This window comes from Lissotriton vulgaris, chromosome 4_1 (genome assembly GCF_964263255.1).
Source record: "Lissotriton vulgaris chromosome 4_1, aLisVul1.2, whole genome shotgun sequence".
NCBI lineage: Eukaryota > Metazoa > Chordata > Amphibia > Caudata > Salamandridae > Lissotriton > Lissotriton vulgaris.
In genome coordinates, this window is record NC_141691.1 from 1,623,910,980 (window position 1) to 1,623,931,581 (window position 20,602).

Consider the following 20,602-nt stretch of genomic DNA (forward strand, 5'->3'; position numbering starts at 1 on the left):
CAGCGGCAAAGTGCAGGTGTTTCTTACACAGGTGCTATTGCACTTTTCCTGCAAACCCAAAGTATTCAACACCAATCACGCCAGAGTAGCTTATCTACTCTCATATTTAGCAGGGGATGCTGCACAATGGGCTGTGCCGCTGGTGAAAAAGGATGATCCTTTGTTAAGGGACTGGGAGGCTTTTAAGGCGGAGTTTGAAAAAACTTTCAATCGCAGGTCAGCCACACTAACAGCAGATAGGGAGTTGTTAGGACTTAAACAAGGTAATAGAGATCTGATAACCTATCTCAACGATTTTAGAAGGCTTATTGCGGAAACGGATTGGCCGGAAGAAAAAAGACATGCAATATTTTATAATGGTCTCACTGACGAAATGAAGGATGTACTTGCCCAGATTGATCCTCAGCCTACCACATGTGAAGACATGATCAGCCTAGTCCTGAGATTAGATCATCGTCTGAGTGACCGTAAGGGTGACAATCGTAGAAAGGATCGGTTAACCCCAAGATACGAAAGTCCCAGGGGGTCAGAAGGGGCAAGCCAGTCTACACCTGAACCCATGGAAATAGGAGCAGTGAGGTCACCGTTAACTACGGAAGAAAGAGAATACAGAAGAAAGAAAGGCTTATGCCTGTATTGCGGTAGAAAGGGACACTTCATTAGGGAATGCCCTAACAGAAACAAGACAAGAACCACTTACAAAAAGGTGTCGGTGGTGGCAGCTGAAAAGGAGTCGGGAAACGAGAATGCTTGAAGGTGGAGGAAGGGAGACCTTCAAGTACATTCATCATCCCTTCATTGGACGGAACGGAGAGACAGGATGGTCTGCAATTTTTTGTGGATGTGAGGCTGGAAGTACAAAAGAAGACACTAAACATAAAAGCCATGTTGGATTCGGGAGCCACCGGGTGCTTCATGGATCATGCCAAGGCCATAGGGTTAGGCTTAGCCTAAGCGTGGGCGGAAAATCCGTTCCGCTCGCGGATTTTGCAGATTTTCGGGAAATCCGCAATCCGCGAGATTTGCGGATTTCCCGCAAAATCCGCAAATTCGCACGCAGCGGATTTTTTTGGCGGCGCGCGGCGTTGGTGATACAATTTTTGCGGCGCGCGGCGTTTATCATCGTTTGCCGAGTTGTTTTTTTCGATAGTTTGCGAGTGCTGCGCCATTTTGGATCTTGCTGTGTGATCCCGCGGGAATTGGCGAGCGCGATTACGTCATCGCGGCTTGCCAGCGATAGCTTGTCAACGCGAGTACGGCGAGATCACGTCTCGCGGTACTTCGCAATTGCGAGATTTGAGATGCGGCGAGCGAAAATATAAATTTGCAATTCTGCGCAAGAAATCCACCAGCAAGCAGCATAAACCTTCTAGAAATGATGATTTTTATGTGAATAACTCCTTAGTTTGACATTTGCCTGCACTTTTTTAGCGAGGAGTCCATTTTGGGGAGGGGGGCAGGGGGGTGGGAGGAAGGAAGTGCCCCATAGTCTTCAACTTCCTGTTCCTGTTCAGCAGGCTCCTCCCAGTGCTTTGTCCATCTCCTGGTCACTTTTCATTTGGATGTGGACCTGGAAGGATTACTTTTTGTGGATGCTGCTGGATCTTTGGATTTGAGGCCTTTTTGACTTTCTTTGGATCACTGTTGGATTAGAAATTTTACAAGTAAGTTTGTTTGGGGCATTACAGTTGCTGCAACTAAAATTTTGGGATTTTCGATTTTTGGGCTGTTTTGGGGCCTTTTGCCCAGTGGTGGGTGGACTGATTCTTTCTGTGGGTTGTCTTGAACTTAAACATCATGGAGGCCATAGATGAATTGGGATTGTGCTGATTTTTCTGTGTTTTTCGATTTTTTTTGTTGTTGTAAAATTTTGTGTTTTTCGATTTTTGACCTGTTGTTGGGGCCTTGACCAGGGGTAGTGAGTGGTGCATGGGCCTAGTCTTTCTGTGGGCTGTCTTGAATTTAAACATCATGGAGGCCATGGATGGAATGGGATTGTGCTGATTTTGCAGTGTTTTTCGATTTTTGGGCCTGTACTTGTGGCCTTTTCACCAGGGGTATTTGAGTCTAGCATGGGCCTAGTCTTTCTGTGGGCTGTCTTGAATTTAAACATCATGGAGGCCATGGATGGAATGGGATTGTGCTGATTTTGCAGTGTTTTTCGATTTTTGGGGGTGTTCATGGGGAGGGACATGCCATGTGGCTGGTGGCCATTTTGAGTGCAGCTACAGGCACTGGCCATGTGCTGGCAGGCAAGTGGCCATTTTGAATGCAGGCTTTGTTGTTAGGCCTCCAACCATTTTGCCTACTTTTCAACCTTTATTTATGCCCAGGGGTAGTGAGTCTTGCATGGGCCTAGTATTTCTGTGGGTTGTCTTGAATTTAAACATCATGGAGGCCATGGATTGAATGGGATTGTGCTGATTTTGCAGTGTTTTTCGATTTTTGGGCCTGTACTTGTGGCCTTTTCACCAGGGGTATTTGAGTCTAGCATGGGCCTAGTCTTTCTGTGGGCTGTCTTGAATTTAAACATCATGGAGGCCATGGATGGAATGGGATTGTGCTGATTTTGCAGTGTTTTTCGATTTTTGGGGGTGTTCATGGGGAGGGACATGCCATGTGGCTGGTGGCCATTTTGAGTGCAGCTACAGGCACTGGCCATGTGCTGGCAGGCAAGTGGCCATTTTGAATGCAGGCTTTGTTGTTAGGCCTCCAACCATTTTGCCTACTTTTCAACCTTTATTTATGCCCAGGGGTAGTGAGTCTTGCATGGGCCTAGTATTTCTGTGGGTTGTCTTGAATTTAAACATCATGGAGGCCATGGATTGAATGGGATTGTGCTGATTTTGCAGTGTTTTTCGATTTTTGGGCCTGTACTTGTGGCCTTTTCACCAGGGGTATTTGAGTCTAGCATGGGCCTAGTCTTTCTGTGGGCTGTCTTGAATTTAAACATCATGGAGGCCATGGATGGAATGGGATTGTGCTGATTTTGCAGTGTTTTTCGATTTTTGGGCCTGTACTTGTGGCCTTTTCACCAGGGGTATTTGAGTCTAGCATGGGCCTAGTCTTTCTGTGGGCTGTCTTGAATTTAAACATCATGGAGGCCATGGATGGAATGGGATTGTGCTGATTTTGCAGTGTTTTTCGATTTTTGGGCCTGTACTTGTGGCCTTTTCACCAGGGGTATTTGAGTCTAGCATGGGCCTAGTCTTTCTGTGGGCTGTCTTGAATTTAAACATCATGGAGGCCATGGATTGAATGGGATTGTGCTGATTTTGCAGTGTTTTTCGATTTTTAGGTGTGTTCATGGGGAGGGACATGCCATGTGGCTGGTGGCCATTTTGAGTGCAGCTACAGGCACTGGCCATGTGCTGGCAGGCAAGTGGCCATTTTGAATGCAGGCTTTGTTGTTAGGCCTCCAACCATTTTGCCTACTTTTCAACCTTTATTTATGCCCAGGGGTAGTGAGTCTTGCATGGGCCTAGTATTTCTGTGGGTTGTCTTGAATTTAAACATCATGGAGGCCATGGATTGAATGGGATTGTGCTGATTTTGCAGTGTTTTTCGATTTTTGGGCCTGTACTTGTGGCCTTTTCACCAGGGGTATTTGAGTCTAGCATGGGCCTAGTCTTTCTGTGGGCTGTCTTGAATTTAAACATCATGGAGGCCATGGATGGAATGGGATTGTGCTGATTTTGCAGTGTTTTTCGATTTTTGGGCCTGTACTTGTGGCCTTTTCACCAGGGGTATTTGAGTCTAGCATGGGCCTAGTCTTTCTGTGGGCTGTCTTGAATTTAAACATCATGGAGGCCATTGATGGAATGGGATTGTGCTGATTTTGCAGTGTTTTTCGATTTTTGGGGGTGTTCATGGGGAGGGACATGCCATGTGGCTGGTGGCCATTTTGAGTGCAGCTACAGGCACTGGCCATGTGCTGGCAGGCAAGTGGCCATTTTGAATGCAGGCTTTGTTGTTAGGCCTCCAACCATTTTGCCTACTTTTCAACCTTTATTTATGCCCAGGGGTACTAGTGAGTCTTGCATGGGCCTAGTCTTTCTGTGGGTTGTCTTGAATTTAAACATTATGGAGGGCATGGATGGATTGGGATTGTGCTGATTTTGCAGTGTTTTTCGATTTTTTTTTTGTGCTCTATAACTGAACTGATGTTCCTCTGTCTTCCATTTTTTTTAGGTGCACAAGACTCAAGAGAACCACCAGTGCCAGGAAGAAGTCCTGCAGCGGTGTGTGTGTGCAGCATAACGTCACGCGACGTCACGTCTGGCCTCAGACAACTCTACAATTCGTGCAACTGCGGCCTGCTCTCTGACCTGCTCTGAAGAAGATGGCCCCGCCCCCAAAGAAAGTTCTCCGTAGCTCCTCTAGCAAGAAAGTTGCTAGTAAGGAGCAGAAGAAGCAAGGTACCAAGGAGGCTGGTGTGCCACCCGCCACGTTTTTTGGGAGCAAAAAAAAAAGTACGCCTGCTGCAGCAGGTTCTGCTGGGGACCAAGCTGGGAGCAGCACCCCTGCTCCATTGGGTTCAGTGCCTCCACCACCACGCCAACTTAAGTCAAAGCCCTTGAGTGCTTCAGAGGCAGTCAGTGTACTTCTCCAATCACCATCGACCAGTGATGTTGGCTCATCGCAAGAAAGTAGCAGCAATGTCCCTGAATCAACACAGCCGCAACAACAACACCATGTGCAAGTACACGCCCAAGTACATGTGGAAGGAGAGGCAGCAAAAGGAGATGCGCAAGCAAAGGTGCATGGAGGTTCACAAGTGCCCACAATAGTTGTTCCTCCCGAAGTAGGGGCACATCAGGAAATCGACAATGAAGCCGAGGTATCATTGGAAGCCACTCCTCCTGATGATCATTCATTGTCTTCCACATCCCTAGCAAGGAAAAGATCAAGGGGGGTGTCTACATCTTCTTCAAGCCCACCTCCTTCTGATGATACAGATCCAGCTTGGGAACCACAACTGCGGTCTGACAGTGAGGCACACCATGATCTGACACCGGAACCTAAGCGTAAAAGGAAGGTCGTCCAAAAACTCAAACCTATGGAGTGTGATGAGGCTCAACAAGAAGTGACAGATACTGCTGGTGATGAAGCCTCTCACGATGACGACGAGCCAGTCATCACAAAGGTCACTGCAGCCCCACCGGGCATGCAGCAAAGAGACATTTTGACCCTATCCCGAGAAGCTGCTGAGCGTGATGATGATGTCGGCGAGGAGGCAATGGAAATGGAATCATTAGATTTGGAGTTAAGTAGTACACCAAAACCTACCGCTTCCATATTTCTTCGCAAGAAGGTACCCACCTCGTCCTCGACCTCAATTCGTGGTGGTGAAAGTGCAAAACGTACTGAAGTTCGGCAATCCACATCCTCCACTTCATCTGTCATTAGCAGCAGGACCACCACCACCACCAGTATCGCCGCCTCCTCCGGCCCCCGAAGACATTTCAAGTCTCCAGTTTGGGACTTCTTTAGTGTTTGCCCAAAAAAGGAAAACGTAGCCATTTGTAGCCTTTGTAAGCTTCGATTTAGTCGTGGTAAGCTTGGTTCTAACTATGGTACCGGAGGCCAGAGAGGTCATCTTGAGAGAAGGCACGCTGTCGAATGGTTTCCGCACCTAGAGGCGGTCAAGAAAGCCGGAATTGCACGTAATGAAAACGTTGATTTGTCATCTGCTGATGACGAGGAGGTAGAAGAAGACGATTCAAACACTTCACTTACACCCAGTTCCCATGTCAGCAGCACACCCCATGGGAGCCACACTAAGAGTGTGGGAGAGAGTGAGACATCAATGCGGAAAAGTTCATCAGCGAGCGTAACTGGGTCGAAGAGATCATCATCATCCCGTAAATCATTGGTCCAGGGCAACATTAAAAAGATGTTGTTTACAGAAGCGCAATATGAACGCAACCACCCAATGACCCGTCTGTATAACACTAAGCTGGCTAAAATGCTAGCTCTGGACCTTCTCCCTTTTTCTTTTGTAGAAGGGGTTGGTTTTCTAGAATTAGTGACAGCGCTCTGCCCTAAATGGAAGGTTCCTAGCCGGTTCTATTTTGCCCGAGTTGCGGTTCCAGCACTACATGAAGATGTTCTGAAGGTGATTGGGGCAGCTTTGCAGAAGAGTGCTGTTCACACTATACATCTGACAACAGACATGTGGACCAGTGGCGCAGGCGCTGATTACATGTGCATCACTGCACACTGGGTCTCTTTTTCAGGGGCTAAAGCAAAGCTAAACTCAGGTGTTGACACTAACATTGTTTTTAAAGGTGCTCGGAAACATGCAACACTAGCCATGTTTGGTTTGGAGAAACGTCACACAGCAGAAAACATTTTGGATGTCTTTAACACAAAGGTCCTTAACTGTCTGTCCCCACTAAAACGCAAGGTTGGTTATGTTTCCACGGACAATGGCTCCAATATAGTTAAGGCCATGAGGGACGGTTACTATTTCAGAGTGCCGTGTTTGGCGCACTGTATAAACCTGGTTGTCCAAAAATTCTTGGGTAATAAACGCAGTGCAGCGTACAGTGTATTGGAGAACTGCCGAAAAATTTGCAAGCATTTCAGGCATTCTTTTAAGGCCCGCAAGCAGCTGAGGAGCATGCTATATCAATGTCAAATGCCAGTGAAAGCACTCATCCAGGAGGTGGTAACACGTTGGAACTCAACCTTCTACATGCTTGAGCGTCTGTATGAGCAGTATACGCAACTCGATCAATATTTCTTGAAAGAGGGTATAGAGGAGCTGAGGATGGGTGGGCCGCAATGGAACATAGTTGAAAGCCTAACACGCATGCTTCGTCCTTTTGAGGTCTTCACGCGTGCAGTCAGCAAGGAGGACTCTAATTTGGGAAAAGCTATCCCATTGTTGTACATGCTGGAGGACCAACTGAAGGAGGTGTGTTCTGTGTTTGGAAAAGATGACAAAAAGAAAGACTCTTTGCTTCTGGCTGAGCAATTATTAGAGCTCCTACAAGGTGATGAACGTCTTAAAAAGATCCACTCAGAACAGCATTACATTTGTGCTACTATTCTGGATCCACGCTACAAAAAGGCGCTGGCAGGCAGAGCATTCTTTCCTTTTGGTGATGAAGATGTTACAAAGTACAAACGTTGGCTAGCCTTGTCAGCCAAGAAGTTTGAAACAGAACGGCTGGAAATTGAAGGAAATGGCAGTACATCAGCAGGCCATCCCCAGTCAAAACAATCCACTTCTGCACCTGTGGCTGTGGCACAAGTGACCTCTCAGCCGTTAAAGACACCGGTAACCGGATCATCTGCACGAAAGACAACAGAAACATTGGAGGCTGAAGAGGATTGGCTAGCTCTGCGTGGGTTTGGTTCTCAAAAGGTCAGAGGCACAGCAAGAGCTACGCAAAGTGGAGGAACCTTGGAGGAGGACCTTGAGTCGATGGTGAAGGACTATCTGAATGACTCCACAGAGGTCTATGTTAATTCTGACCCATTGGCGTATTGGCATGGGAAAAAAGAATTGTGGCCACAGCTCACCAACCTGGCTTTAAACTACTTGTCTTGCCCACTCGCAAGTGTGTCTTCTGAACGGGTTTTCAGTGCGGCTGGTGGGATTGTAACTCCCAAACGGAGCCGCCTCTCGCCCAAAAATGTGGAGAGGTTAACAATGATCAAGATGAATCAGCACCTCATACCACCAGATATAAGAGTACGAGAGAGCGTGCCGGATGAAGAGGAGGTGGCCAGCACCATAGATGAGGGAATTTCTACTCTGTCAGGTGGCACTGACCTCACCCAGGCTGAATTCGCAGAGTATGATGACGAAGCCTTATTCTTATTCCTGGACCGTGATACCGACTTCGAGCCCTGAAAATTAGACAACGAATCAATAACTTTCTTTTTCATCCTTATTCACTTTTATTCCTGTGTGTCTGTCTTTCTTTGTTGTGCACAGTTAATATAATTCAAACTTTAATCAGATAATCACAAAAACAAGCCCATCAGCAGAACTGTCTTCACTTGTTTGCTAATTTATTTGAAGGTGCCGCAGTCTGCATTCCTCAGGTTCACAAGTTCAGAAGAACATGCTCCTCTATCCTCCTCCTCCAGACTCCTATTTCCATCAAAGCAGAGGGCTGGTTTACGCCCAATGAAGAAAGACTCAGCACTTGTGGGGGTGTTGTTCTACCTCTTTGCAGGTGAGTTGACGGGTCTGGGGCCATTGCTGGGAAGCACTAAAAGTGGTTTGTGCCAAATCCGAGACGGAAATTTTTTTGTGTTTTTGATGACTTGCTTGCCTTTGAGGTGCTCTTAGGGGGGGTTCCGTCTGTTTGTGGGTACGTTTCGTGGTCTGAGAGCATTGCTGGGACACTCTAATCTTGATTGCATTTGCTTTTCAGGAAATCCGTCGTGCCAACCCCGACTTATGGCCTAGCTACGCAGCGCGTTTGGACCGAAGGCCCAGAAATATTGCAAGTATGAGATTTTGCTTTTGGCCTGTTTGGGGGTGTTATGCTTCTTGGCGGGTGGGTTGGCGGGTCTTGGGGCATTCCTGGGAAGGTCTAATACCGGGTAGAAGTGGTTGGGACAGAATCCAGGCCGATTTTTTTTTGGGCTATTTCTGACATTTTGCTCTATGTAGCGTTTTCGGGGGCCTGTTTGGGGGGCTTCCTGGTGTTTGTGGGTGAGTTTCGTGGTCTGGGAGCACTGCTGGGACACTCTAATCTTGATTGCATTTGCTTTTCAGGAAATCCGTCGTGCCAACCCCGACTTATGGCCTAGCTACGCAGCGCGTTTGGACCGAAGGCCCAGAAATGTTGCAAGTATGAGATTTTGCTTTTGGCCTGTTTGGGGGTGTTATGCTTCTTGGCGGGTGGGTTGGCGGGTCTTGGGGCATTCCTGGGAAGGTCTAATACCGGGTAGAAGTGGTTGGGACAGAATCCAGGCCGATTTTTTTTTGGGCTATTTCTGACATTTTGCTCTATGTAGCGTTTTCGGGGGCCTGTTTGGGGGGCTTCCTGGTGTTTGTGGGTGAGTTTCGTGGTCTGGGAGCACTGCTGGGACACTCTAATCTTGATTGCATTTGCTTTTCAGGAAATCCGTCGTGCCAACCCCGACTTATGGCCTAGCTACGCAGCGCGTTTGGACCGAAGGCCCAGAAATGTTGCAAGTATGAGATTTTGCTTTTGGCCTGTTTGGGGGTGTTATGCTTCTTGGCGGGTGGGTTGACGGGTCTTGGGGCATTCCTGGGAAGGTCTAATACCGGGTAGAAGTGGTTGGGACAAAATCCAGGCCGATTTTTTTTTTGGCTATTTCTGACATTTTGCTCTATGTAGCGTTTTCGGGGGCCTGTTTGGGGGGCTTCCTGGTGTTTGTGGGTGAGTTTCGTGCTCTGGGAGCACTGCTGGCTATATATACTTTACTTTGCAAGAGGTTTGAAGCAAATCCATGGTGGCAGAGGGGACTTAGGGCCTAGCTGCAGAGCGCGCGCGGAGTGATTTGGGAAATTTGTGAAAAATTGACTAAGTCCCCATTTTTGTACTTTTGCTCTTTGGCTGTTTGGGGGTCTTCTACTCGTCTTCTCCTGGGTTGACGGCTCTGGGGCCATTGCTGGGAAGCTCTAATACCGGATAAAAGTGTTTTGGACCAAATCCCAGGCGGAATTTTTGTGTGTTTTTGATGACTTGCTTGCCTTTGAGGTGCTCTTAGGGGGGCTTCCTGGTGTTTGCGGGTGAGTTTCGTGGTCTGGGAGCACTGCTGGGACACTCTAATCTTGATTGCATTTGCTTTTCAGGAAATCCGTCGTGCCAACCCCGACTTATGGCCTAGCTACGCAGCGCGTTTGGACCGAAGGCCCAGAAATGTTGCAAGTATGAGATTTTGCTTTTGGCCTGTTTGGGGGTGTTATGCTTCTTGGCGGGTGGGTTGACGGGTCTTGGGGCATTCCTGGGAAGGTCTAATACCGGGTAGAAGTGGTTGGGACAAAATCCAGGCCGATTTTTTTTTTGGCTATTTCTGACATTTTGCTCTATGTAGCGTTTTCGGGGGCCTGTTTGGGGGGCTTCCTGGTGTTTGTGGGTGAGTTTCGTGCTCTGGGAGCACTGCTGGCTATATATACTTTACTTTGCAAGAGGTTTGAAGCAAATCCATGGTGGCAGAGGGGACTTAGGGCCTAGCTGCAGAGCGCGCGCGGAGTGATTTGGGAAATTTGTGAAAAATTGACTAAGTCCCCATTTTTGTACTTTTGCTCTTTGGCTGTTTGGGGGTCTTCTACTCGTCTTCTCCTGGGTTGACGGCTCTGGGGCCATTGCTGGGAAGCTCTAATACCGGATAAAAGTGTTTTGGACCAAATCCCAGGCGGAATTTTTTGTGTGTTTTTGATGACTTGCTTGCCTTTGAGGTGCTCTTAGGGGGGCTTCCTGGTGTTTGCGGGTGAGTTTCGTGGTCTGGGAGCACTGCTGGGACACTCTAATCTTGATTGCATTTGCTTTTCAGGAAATCCGTCGTGCCAACCCCGACTTATGGCCTAGCTACGCAGCGCGTTTGGACCGAAGGCCCAGAAATATTGCAAGTATGAGATTTTGCTTTTGGCCTGTTTGGGGGTGTTATGCTTCTTGGCGGGTGGGTTGACGGGTCTTGGGGCATTCCTGGGAAGGTCTAATACCGGGTAGAAGTGGTTGGGACAAAATCCAGGCCGATTTTTTTTTTGGCTATTTCTGACATTTTGCTCTATGTAGCGTTTTCGGGGGCCTGTTTGGGGGGCTTCCTGGTGTTTGCGGGTGAGTTTTGTGGTCTGGGAGCACTGCTGGGACACTCTAATCATGATTGCATTTGCTTTTCAGGAAATCCGTCGTGCCAACCCCGACTTATGGCCTAGCTACGCAGCGCGTTTGGACCGAAGGCCCAGAAATATTGCAAGTATGAGATTTTGCTTTTGGCCTGTTTGGGGGTGTTACGCTTCTTGGCGGGTGGGTTGCCGGGTCTTGGGGCATTCCTGGGAAGGTCTAATACCGGGTAGAAGTGGTTGGGACAAAATCCGCGCGGAAAAGCCTTTAGTTTTGGCACTTTTTGTAACTTAGGGTTCGTTAGGGTTAGCCCTAGCAGCAGGATTGCATGTGTTTCGGGGTGTTCTAGATTTTTCAAACTGAGTTCTGGGGTCTTAGAGCACTCGTGAGAATGTGTAATTTTGGTTGCAAGTCATTTGAAGAAAATCCATGGTGGGAAAGGGGGGATTTGGCATAGTTAAAGAAAGCCTTTGCCACTATTCTTAACTTAGGGTTCGTTAGGGTTAGCAGTATTTCTATTGCATGTGTTTGAGTGGGGGGGATTTCGAGTCTTGGAGCGATGCTGGCTATGGCTACTTTTGCTTGGTTGCTTGCAAGTGGTTTGAATGCAATCCACGGTGGGTAATGGGTAATTAGGGTACTTCGGCCTACTTTTACTTTCAAAGTAAGTTTTGTCACCAGTTTTCTGCTAGGCCTCGTTTTTTGAGATTTGATTGGGGGTCTTCTACATTTTTGCGACTGGCTTTAGTAAGGGTCTGGGTGGGAGCACTGCTAGGAAGATCTAATTTTGTTCTAAAACACAGTTTACAGTACACCTAGCTTGAGGGGCAAGATCCGCTACATTAATTTGCCCATACTTATTTATCCTTCAAAAGGTGACTCAGAGTACGCACTTTCAAAAACATTGTACTGTCTACTAGGAAAAACAAATTGTGACTTTTTGCACTCCACAGCCTACATACCTTATATTTATTTATCAGTGGTGTTGTAATATTATATCACTTCCTGTTTTTCGTTGAATAATTACAGGCCGGGTTTCAGTCTCTGCAATGGGGAAAAAAGGATGGAGTCAGGCTTCACAGTAGCGAGCCACAATTCAGCATCAGGCAGGCAGTGGACAGGGTGTCTTCTGGTGACCAACATCGATGGACGAAGCGTCGGCTGCAATGGAGGAGTGCCGCTAATAGGAGGATTTTTTTTCTGCGGGCAACTTACTTACCACTTCCAACAGGACCACTACAACCACATAGATACAGTATCCCTTGCCTTTTTCTCTGACTGTGACTGCATTTCTTGCCTCTCTCTCGGCTTCTACATTGATCCCTTAACACATCACTTAGTCCACTCCACTATCACATCTGCACCACACATAGTCATTTGTAAGTGCTCCTACGTAATTCGCAAGTCGCAGCACGCCCCAGCCCGTAGAGGACTGGGATGGCCCCAATGATGAAGCATGTCACCAAGGGGCAACCCTGGTGAGTGAGGGGACACCTAGAAAAAAAGCAATTTCTCCTTTTCTATCTACTATACCTTCTGTCAGGTTACGCAGCCCCTAAGCGCCTACCGTACTATGAAACTACATTTCCCATGAGTAGGCGGGAGACTTGCAGACTATTTAGTGAGACTATATGAGAGTACCCTTGTATGTTAGGACAGCACTTCACTGATGCCTGTCTTGTCTTCTGTTACAGGTATCCTTTCCCTGCTGACCCTACCTTTACCCATCCCACATTTTTTATTTTAGTTTGTTATTTTTCTCCCCCGCCTAATGCCTCGAACACCCTGTGTTTACACTTCTGGGTGTTGGTGACATTTGGAGGTGGAACCATATTTGCATCGACTGGATCACGGGGAGTAAACCTGACACCTTCCAGACCAACCCCATTGAGTGTTGTTGTGAATGGATTTATAGTGACCAGCAAGGCTCTCGGGTATCTGGCTACAGAGACCTTATGTTGAATATAGTTATCAATATTTCCACCCACGCCCTGTACTGTCGCAGTCTTTCTTCCACAGTTGTCGAAAGTACTACTTACTTTTAACTGACATGCATGCAGTAGTGTATGCACTTTCAAAGATTGATGGATAGGTTTGTACCCAAAGATTTGTTTATGTTCACAATTGTTCGTCCATGCTGTGCTACTTTTTCTTGTCTCCCAAAACCTTTCCCAAAAACCCCCGTACCCATCCATTTTTCAAACCCTAACCCTCTTCCCCCGGGCTGTGTGGTTTTGATTGATGTGTGACTAAATTACAGCAATAAATCCACACACTTGCTGGGGAGGATAAGGTGATAGCAACAGGCTGGTGAAGAAATCCGAGGATATATTCTTACTCTGCTTGACAAAGACCCATGGCTAATGTCAAAGAACTTCAACCGAATTAGTTATACTTTAACATTTGTTAGGCTACAACGTGGCACTGTTCTAGTGTACTTCTGTCACCTGCTATATTCTGTATTGTACCTTTGTATTGCTCAGGAGGACAAACCAGATTTCATTTTCTTTTTTTTCATAGGCAAGCAACTGCCACTGTGTCACACCACTAGTACCACCGCTATGAGGAAATTTTATCCGCCCAGGATTGCCAACCTTATTTGCTGTTTCCCGTGGAGCCAGCCCTGGGCCTAGCCCTACTTGCAAACAGAAATTACAGGTAAGATAGGCGTTTGGTTGGAGGTAGTATAATGGAGTATTAGGAGAGACGAGAGATTTGATTGACGGTAGTACTACTAAAGTCCTAGGACTATTCAGGAAAACAAACTTACTGTTATGTTAAACCCCCACCCACCAGACTCAAAAGCAGTAAAAAACAGGTATGGTCAGATAAAGTTTCAAAAAGTATATTTTTATAGCCCTAACAAAAGAATCTCCTGCAAGACCCTCCCTAACCCCAACGATTGTCCTTCAAAAGTCCCCAAAAATCACAACTCCCAATTCCCACCCCCCAAAAGTCTCTAAAAAAGGGGCAAGGGACACTATGGCAGGGTGCTGTTGGAATTAGCAGCCAGGGCATCATGCTCCTTGCGGAGGGTGGCAAGTTCGAAGCGGAGGCCCTCCACCACGTTCTTATAATTATGGACCTCCTGCTCCAGGTAGGACAGTCTGAGGGATAAGCGGCGCCGGTGTGCCTTGCAAATCCTGTGAGGGGCAGCTGCTTTCTTTGCTGCTGGGCGGTGGTGTTTGGCTTTGGTAGCCCGGCTCCGTACCGCTGGAGCACTGCGCTGGCTGGCAGCCCGCACGGAGGAGGATGCAGCTGTCCCAGTGGACGTTGTTGTTGTTCCAGACTGTGTCTCCTCCTCCTCCAGGGTCACCAGCCGCCGATATTCAGCAACAGTGGCATCCAGCCTCCGTTGCCGGGCCATTCGAGCCAGCTCCTTCCTCCTTGATGGTGTCTTGGATTTGGAAGGAGCAACTACATGAAAAAAGAAAGACATAGTCTGTAACCAATGCTCCTTAAGATTAACACAAAATGATTGAGCAGAAAGTTGTCACAGTACAAGTAGCAAATTGAAAGCACAGTGCATAACTATTGAGGACAGTATCTATGTAACCTCCGACTTCTTCATCCTTGCTCTAACATTAGTGGGAGTTTAAGGAACAAATTCTACGAGCACTATGGACTTCTATTACAGTCGACTATGACAGTACACCACTCTTATTCTTCTTCTTCTCTCTTGTTTAGGAAAATTGGTACGTTATCTTATGCAAGCCGGCATAATGCCAGCGCAGTGAACTTGCACCCGAGAAAAACAGACGCACACCATGGTGAGTGAGACAGACTTGCGTTACTGTACCGGTCCAGTACATGCAGGTGGTGAAGCTCTTACTTTTCTATTACGGGTGGCACTGAGAATACTCTGTTAAAAGGGCTACTGCTTAATTAATTTAGCTTTCACCCTACAGTGCAAATGAGTATTAGAAAAGGAAAATGAAGAAGCTAAATTATCTGATTATCTATCACTTCACATGGGATGTATTTGATGACATATGGGATGACTTTAGGTGCTTTGCTTATTATTGAGTGAACAGTGATACCCCCACACATGAATGACGTACTACTACTAAACTAAAGTTATTAAGGGAGGTAGGGAGTGTCCACCGTAATAACTGGATATATGCTGTGCTTGCAGTTGCAATACAAACTACTGCTACTATTCATGGTAGTCTTTGGACAACGTTACAACTTCTTTTCCTTGCCTTTCCTACACTGGAACGGACGTGCGGGTGCGGTGTTACATGCTCTTCAAAGTAACACTTAGTTCATCCAGTGACCGTCTACTCTCTCTAGATTCACATATGCTATCTAAGAGTCAGATAGTACCATGAATGATCCAGGCATCCATCCATTCAAAGTATATTGCACACATACAGTTTCTGTCTCACCCACCCAGGCTGTTCTCCTTCCACCCATCCTTGCTTCATCATTCACCCAGCCATGCACCATACCATTTTCTTACCTTCCCAGCCACCTCGGGGACCAAGCAAACACATATCATTCTTCTTTGCCAGTCATCATTACATTTCTCGTGCTTCCACACTTACTTACACCCTTCTTTCGCTTTTCGTTCATCCCATCCATCAAGTTCACCTCAGATCTGATTGGGATTCTTCTCGCCAAAAACTTCACAGCTAAGTCGAAGTACATTTAGAGGAGGCTACTACCTGCTTTTTTTATAATACACCCGTGCAGAAAGCACACTCTGCAGTCTTCAATCTCAATGACTAAGGAATGTATAGCTTACCTCTGCCCGCCACCACCGTTTGAACCCTCACAGGCATGTCCTTTTCCGGCACTTGCACCGCCTCCTCCCCAGAGTTGTCCTCCTCGTCCAATGCCACCACCTCCGCGCTGGCCCCGTCTCCAGATGTTCCACCTACAAAGTACATTTAATAATGTTAGAATACACCACTCACTACTATATAATATTTGGTCTAGGAGGAAGAAAGAAATGTGAAAAAAAGTGTACAATTTAATAATTTTTGACTGTGTACTCTAGAGTAAAAATGTCCCTTTTTCCAGGGAAGGCTGTTGTCTTGCTGCACTTTTTGGCACAACTGATGAATGTTTGCTTTTTACTTTTTAACACGCACCACTTTTTCTCCTAACAGACAGAACCTTGACTTCTAAGAACACGAGCAGGATCAAGTTCAAACCAGGTGAGAGCTCGGCTCGACCACAAGAAATGTGTCCAATTAATCGTCAGCACTAAGCACTTTTCCATTTTCAGTTACACGTTCACTTTTATGACAAACTTGAATTTAATAAATGTGTTTACTTTTAATAAAGCTTTTAAACTTAAATAGACTCTGTGGTTTTTGGTCCTCCAGACTAGAGTGGATGAGCTAAAGGTTTTCGAATTTTTGCAAGCATGAGTCCGTGCCTCTGCCATCGGTGACTTTGGGAGCTAAATGACTCTGCCACACTATCTAGTCAGTAAGGAGATTGGGGGTTCAACTACAAAGTCTGTTATCACTGAGGTATGTGGAAAGTCTAACAGTTACAGCACCTATTTTAATTGATAAGCTAAGCGATGCATTATTTAGTGTCCATAGTTCTGTTTGTGCAGATTTGTCCCTGCAACAGAAGTCGAATGGATTGTCCTCCTATCCAAACCAAAAGTAAAGTAGTATCTTATTATTTCTTGGTGGTGGTCATTCACCTTTTTATTGTTGGCAATGGTCAAAGCATAAACATTTAGAATACTTGAAAAGACATTATGGACAATCCCAGAGGACTACACTCAGTGCATAGAGCTATTGCTGACTAGAATGGGAGTCCAATGGAAATGCCAAATGTGCAATCTTAGTTAGCTACACAGACAGACTAATAAGAATAATCTAGTAATACCACACGGAGTCATAGTCGAGGCAGGATAAGAATTTAGATCCTGTCTACAAGAAGATCAAAGACGATTTAGAAAAAATCGAATGAGGAACGCTAGGAAAAAATAAGTACTCTATATTAAAATTAAAACTTACTGGGGCCAGCAAAGGAGCCCTCGACTGCCCGGTCCTGGCCTGCATCGACAACAGCACCCTCCTCCTCCTCCTCCTGTGTCCTCCTCTTGCCCCTGGGGGAAGCTGATGTACAACATGAAAGAAAGAAAAACAGAAAACATGGATGATATTTCTCAACCAAATCAAACATTTAAAAAAGAACTAACAAAGTAACAAAATATTTTTGCGAAATAGCAAATAGGGAACGACTCCACGGGATATATTATTGACCAATCTCATGTGGTCGACTACGTCATTACTTTAGTATTGCTTGATTTGCGGACCGTCGAATTGGAAACTACCCTATGTAACTCACTAAACAAAGTACTAAAAAGGTTTGCCTAGGATTGGCAGGCAGCAGTCCGCAGCACGCAAAGTGACAGCCAAAGTCCATCGTGATTGAAGATCAGCGACAACACTAAAGTTTCCTACTACATTCACCAGTCATTAAAATACTCAAACTATTAATCCACCACCACTATTTCTTCTTATCGCCATGTGTACAAAGGAAGGACTGGACTTGAGTCTGTAGGGGCTGATTTATAAGGCCCTTGCGGCTCTTTTGCTCCATTGTTGCGTGACTTTTGTGACGCAGCGACAGCACAAAAGAGGCGCAATGGTGCGGCGTATATTAACAACGTGACGCATCTGGGAGATGCATCACGTTGTAAAGCCCTGCGCCAATAGGGGTGTTCCGGCGCAAGGGAGGGCGTTCCTGCGCAGGAACGCATCCTAAAAGTGGCTGAGGGAAATCTACAAGATTTCAATCAGTCACTTTGAGGACAATGATGCGTGACTCAAACCCTGCGCCTGCTTGAAGCAGACGTACGGCTTGACGCAGCATTGGGGAGATAGGGCACCCCAGAGAATTGATGGAGCTGCACCATCGTTGCGACGCAACTCCAGCAATGCGCCACCTTTACGGCACAGATGCGTAACGCTTTGGTGACGTTTTGGGCCCATGGCGCGCCGCATTGTAAATACGGCGCACCATGGGTGATGGTGGCGTGACGCACAATTACTGGCGCATCCCTGCAACTTTGCAGGGATGCGCCGGTAATTAAAAATCTGAACCTTAGTGTGTAGCATTGCGCAGTTCTTTCAACTACACTCATACATAATTTCACAGGCCAATGAAATGAACACAAAATCTAAAACAAATAAGCATAGTAGCAACACTACTGAGAAGGAGAGCAGTGTACCTGAAATGCACAGAAGATTTTGAAATAAAATGTACCTACAATGTAATGAGCAGCATTATTGCTCTTGGTAAAAAACAAAAATTTGCAATATAATAACACAGCAGGAGAAAACATAGTAGTAAAGACATAGCTACTACTACTCACCAAGCCCGGGGATCTCAAGGCCAAGGAGGTCGAGCAGATCTCGCTCACGGGTCAGGACATCCGTCCAGCGGTGGGTGGCCTGGTTGTAGGTGCGCCAGACCCGAGAGTGGTGGTAAATGGCCTGGCACACCTTCTCCCACCGCTTCCGGCGCTCCCGGGCCCCGTACCCGGCACTGATCTTGCCGCCTCCCATGATGGTCCTGGGGAGGCGGCGCTGAACATAAAAAATGAGTTGGGCCACCTCCTCCGGGGTAAAGATCTCCCGTGGCATCACTAGCTCCCCCCTCAAACGCCCGCACGGGAGCCGGACACGGGGTGCGGGACCCTTCCCCTTCTCGGGATGCTTCCCGGCTCCCTTCACCATGGTCTGGGCGGAAAGGAATAAAGAAAATAGAATAGGGAAGAGAAGAAAAGAAAAGAGTTTACAAAAGTAGTTTAAAATTAACCAAAAGTAGCAGTAAACACAAAAATATAGGGCTAGAAAAATAGAGGGATAGATAATAAGTAAAATAGATAAAAAAAAACTTCAAACAAGCAAAGGATGGCAGAGATTGACAGAGGATACAAAGACCATGCCCAGAACCATAGCAATGAATGAGAAACAAGATGGCCGCGCCCGTTCACGACCGCGCGGGTAAGTTCGCGCGAGATTTTCCTTGCGAACACGCGCGAGACTGTACTGGCAAGCCGCAAACTTTGCGAGATTACACTTCGCGCCCGGAAACGGAAATACGTCAGGCAAACAAGATGGCTGCGCCCTTGAACGACCGCGAGGGTAACTTCGCGTCTTGCGCTACGAGCGGCTCGCAAAAACGCACAAAACCTTGCCAACTAACACGCCGCAAAAAAAACAAATAGCATATTCGCACGAATTTGCGGCTTCCGAATCCGATCTTGCGAGTGTTCGCACCCCGCGAACCCCGCGAAATTGCAGAAAAACGAGTTTTTCAAAAGTGAAAGCACTCGGCAGGGGCAAGAGTTCAAACTCATCATTAGTAACAATTCCCGGTAGTGCTTCCTGACTGGGGCCCCTCCAGAATTCAGTTGCTAGTTGCAACAATTGTATGACCCTGCTCTGACCCTCACAGCAGGCTCATACAATAGCTACAAGTAGGCCACAAAGAAGGTCCTGGGGAAAAAAAATGCACTGCAACAGAAAGCAAAATTACAGATAAGGAAGCAGGTGCCAGACAGTGACACATTAATAAACTAACCCCAAATTAATTCATCTCAGTTGAAGCAGGGCTGGTGTGCTTGCTTTTCCCCCCCATAATCTACAGTAATGATGAACCAGAGGGTGGCATTGATGTAACAGAGGGTTGCAGTGGTGAAACAGAGGGTGCTGGGAACCTGTGATGATGAACCAGACGTAGAAACAACATAATTCGCGACCGTTGCGCGACGAAATGTAAGTTCGCAATTGCGAACTGGTACGAAACCCTCGCGAACTGGCAGAAATCCTTGCGAACACAAAAAAAAAAATCCGCAAATTCGCAAGAATTCGCGGATTTTGCGGATTGCGAGTTCGCAAATCCGCAAATTCGCGAACGCGAGATTCGCAAAATTCGCCCATGCTTAGCTTAGCCCTTGTAGACAAAGAGATTCCTGAAGCAGTGTATGCAGTGGATGGCAGAAAGTTGGATTCAGGTCCTATTCGACTGCAAACCCGAGAGCTTAGCATGACAATGGGTGCTGAGCATCAGGAAGAATTATGCTTTAACATCATTCATGCACCTCAGTATGGAATGATTCTGGGTCTTCCATGGTTGCGTAAACACAACCCCACCATAGACTGGGAAAACCAAACCATACATTTCACGTCAGAGTATTGTCATCAAAACTGTTTCTCTGTGAAATCAGGACCTGCTTATGGTTTAGCTGGTATACATCACATCGCTACCGCGGCTGAACAAAATGTAGAGTTACCATTCGAGTATCGCGAATTGGCGGAGGTATTCAGCGAAAGGAAGGCGGAATCATTGCCACCACATCGGTCGTACGACTGCCAAATAGAACTGATTCCAGGCGCTAAGATCCCAGCAGGGCGTGTGTATGCACTTACTGAGCCGGAAACCCTACATCTCCGTGACTACTTAGATAAGCTCCTGAAGATCGGTTTTATCCGAGAATCCAAATCCCCAGCAGCCTCCCCGTTGTTCTTCATCCCGAAGGCTAATGGAGAACTTCGCGCTTGTGCGGACTATAGGGCTCTAAATGCCATTACAGTCAAAAATAAATATCCCCTGCCGCTCATCAATGTATTATTAGAACAAGTTAAAAATGCGGTGATTTTCACGAGACTGGATCTCAAGGGGGCTTATCACCTGGTTCGGATGCGTTCAGGCGATGAGTGGAAGACGGCCATCAAGACCCGCTTTGGCCTTTACGAGTATCTGGTGATGCCCTTCGGGCTCTGCAATGCGCCAGCCGCCTTCCAATTTTTCCTAGACGATGTACTCAAAAGATATATAGA

General features: G+C 46.8%; 1 protein-coding gene across 1 annotated transcript in view; it reads right to left on the bottom strand.

Annotated features, from left to right (window-relative positions):
* Positions 1 to 586: 586 nt before the first annotated feature.
* LOC147724331 (uncharacterized) overlaps positions 587 to 20,602 on the bottom strand; it is a 41,937-nt gene continuing 21,921 nt past the window's right edge. Inside the window, exons 2-5 of the mRNA XM_086918022.1 lie at positions 16,766 to 16,867; positions 15,529 to 15,660; positions 14,072 to 14,198; positions 587 to 590 (exon numbers count right to left, since the gene is read on the bottom strand). Coding sequence (XP_086774148.1) covers positions 587 to 590; positions 14,072 to 14,198; positions 15,529 to 15,660; positions 16,766 to 16,867 — 365 coding nt within the window. The remainder of the gene's footprint in view (positions 591 to 14,071; positions 14,199 to 15,528; positions 15,661 to 16,765; positions 16,868 to 20,602) is intronic.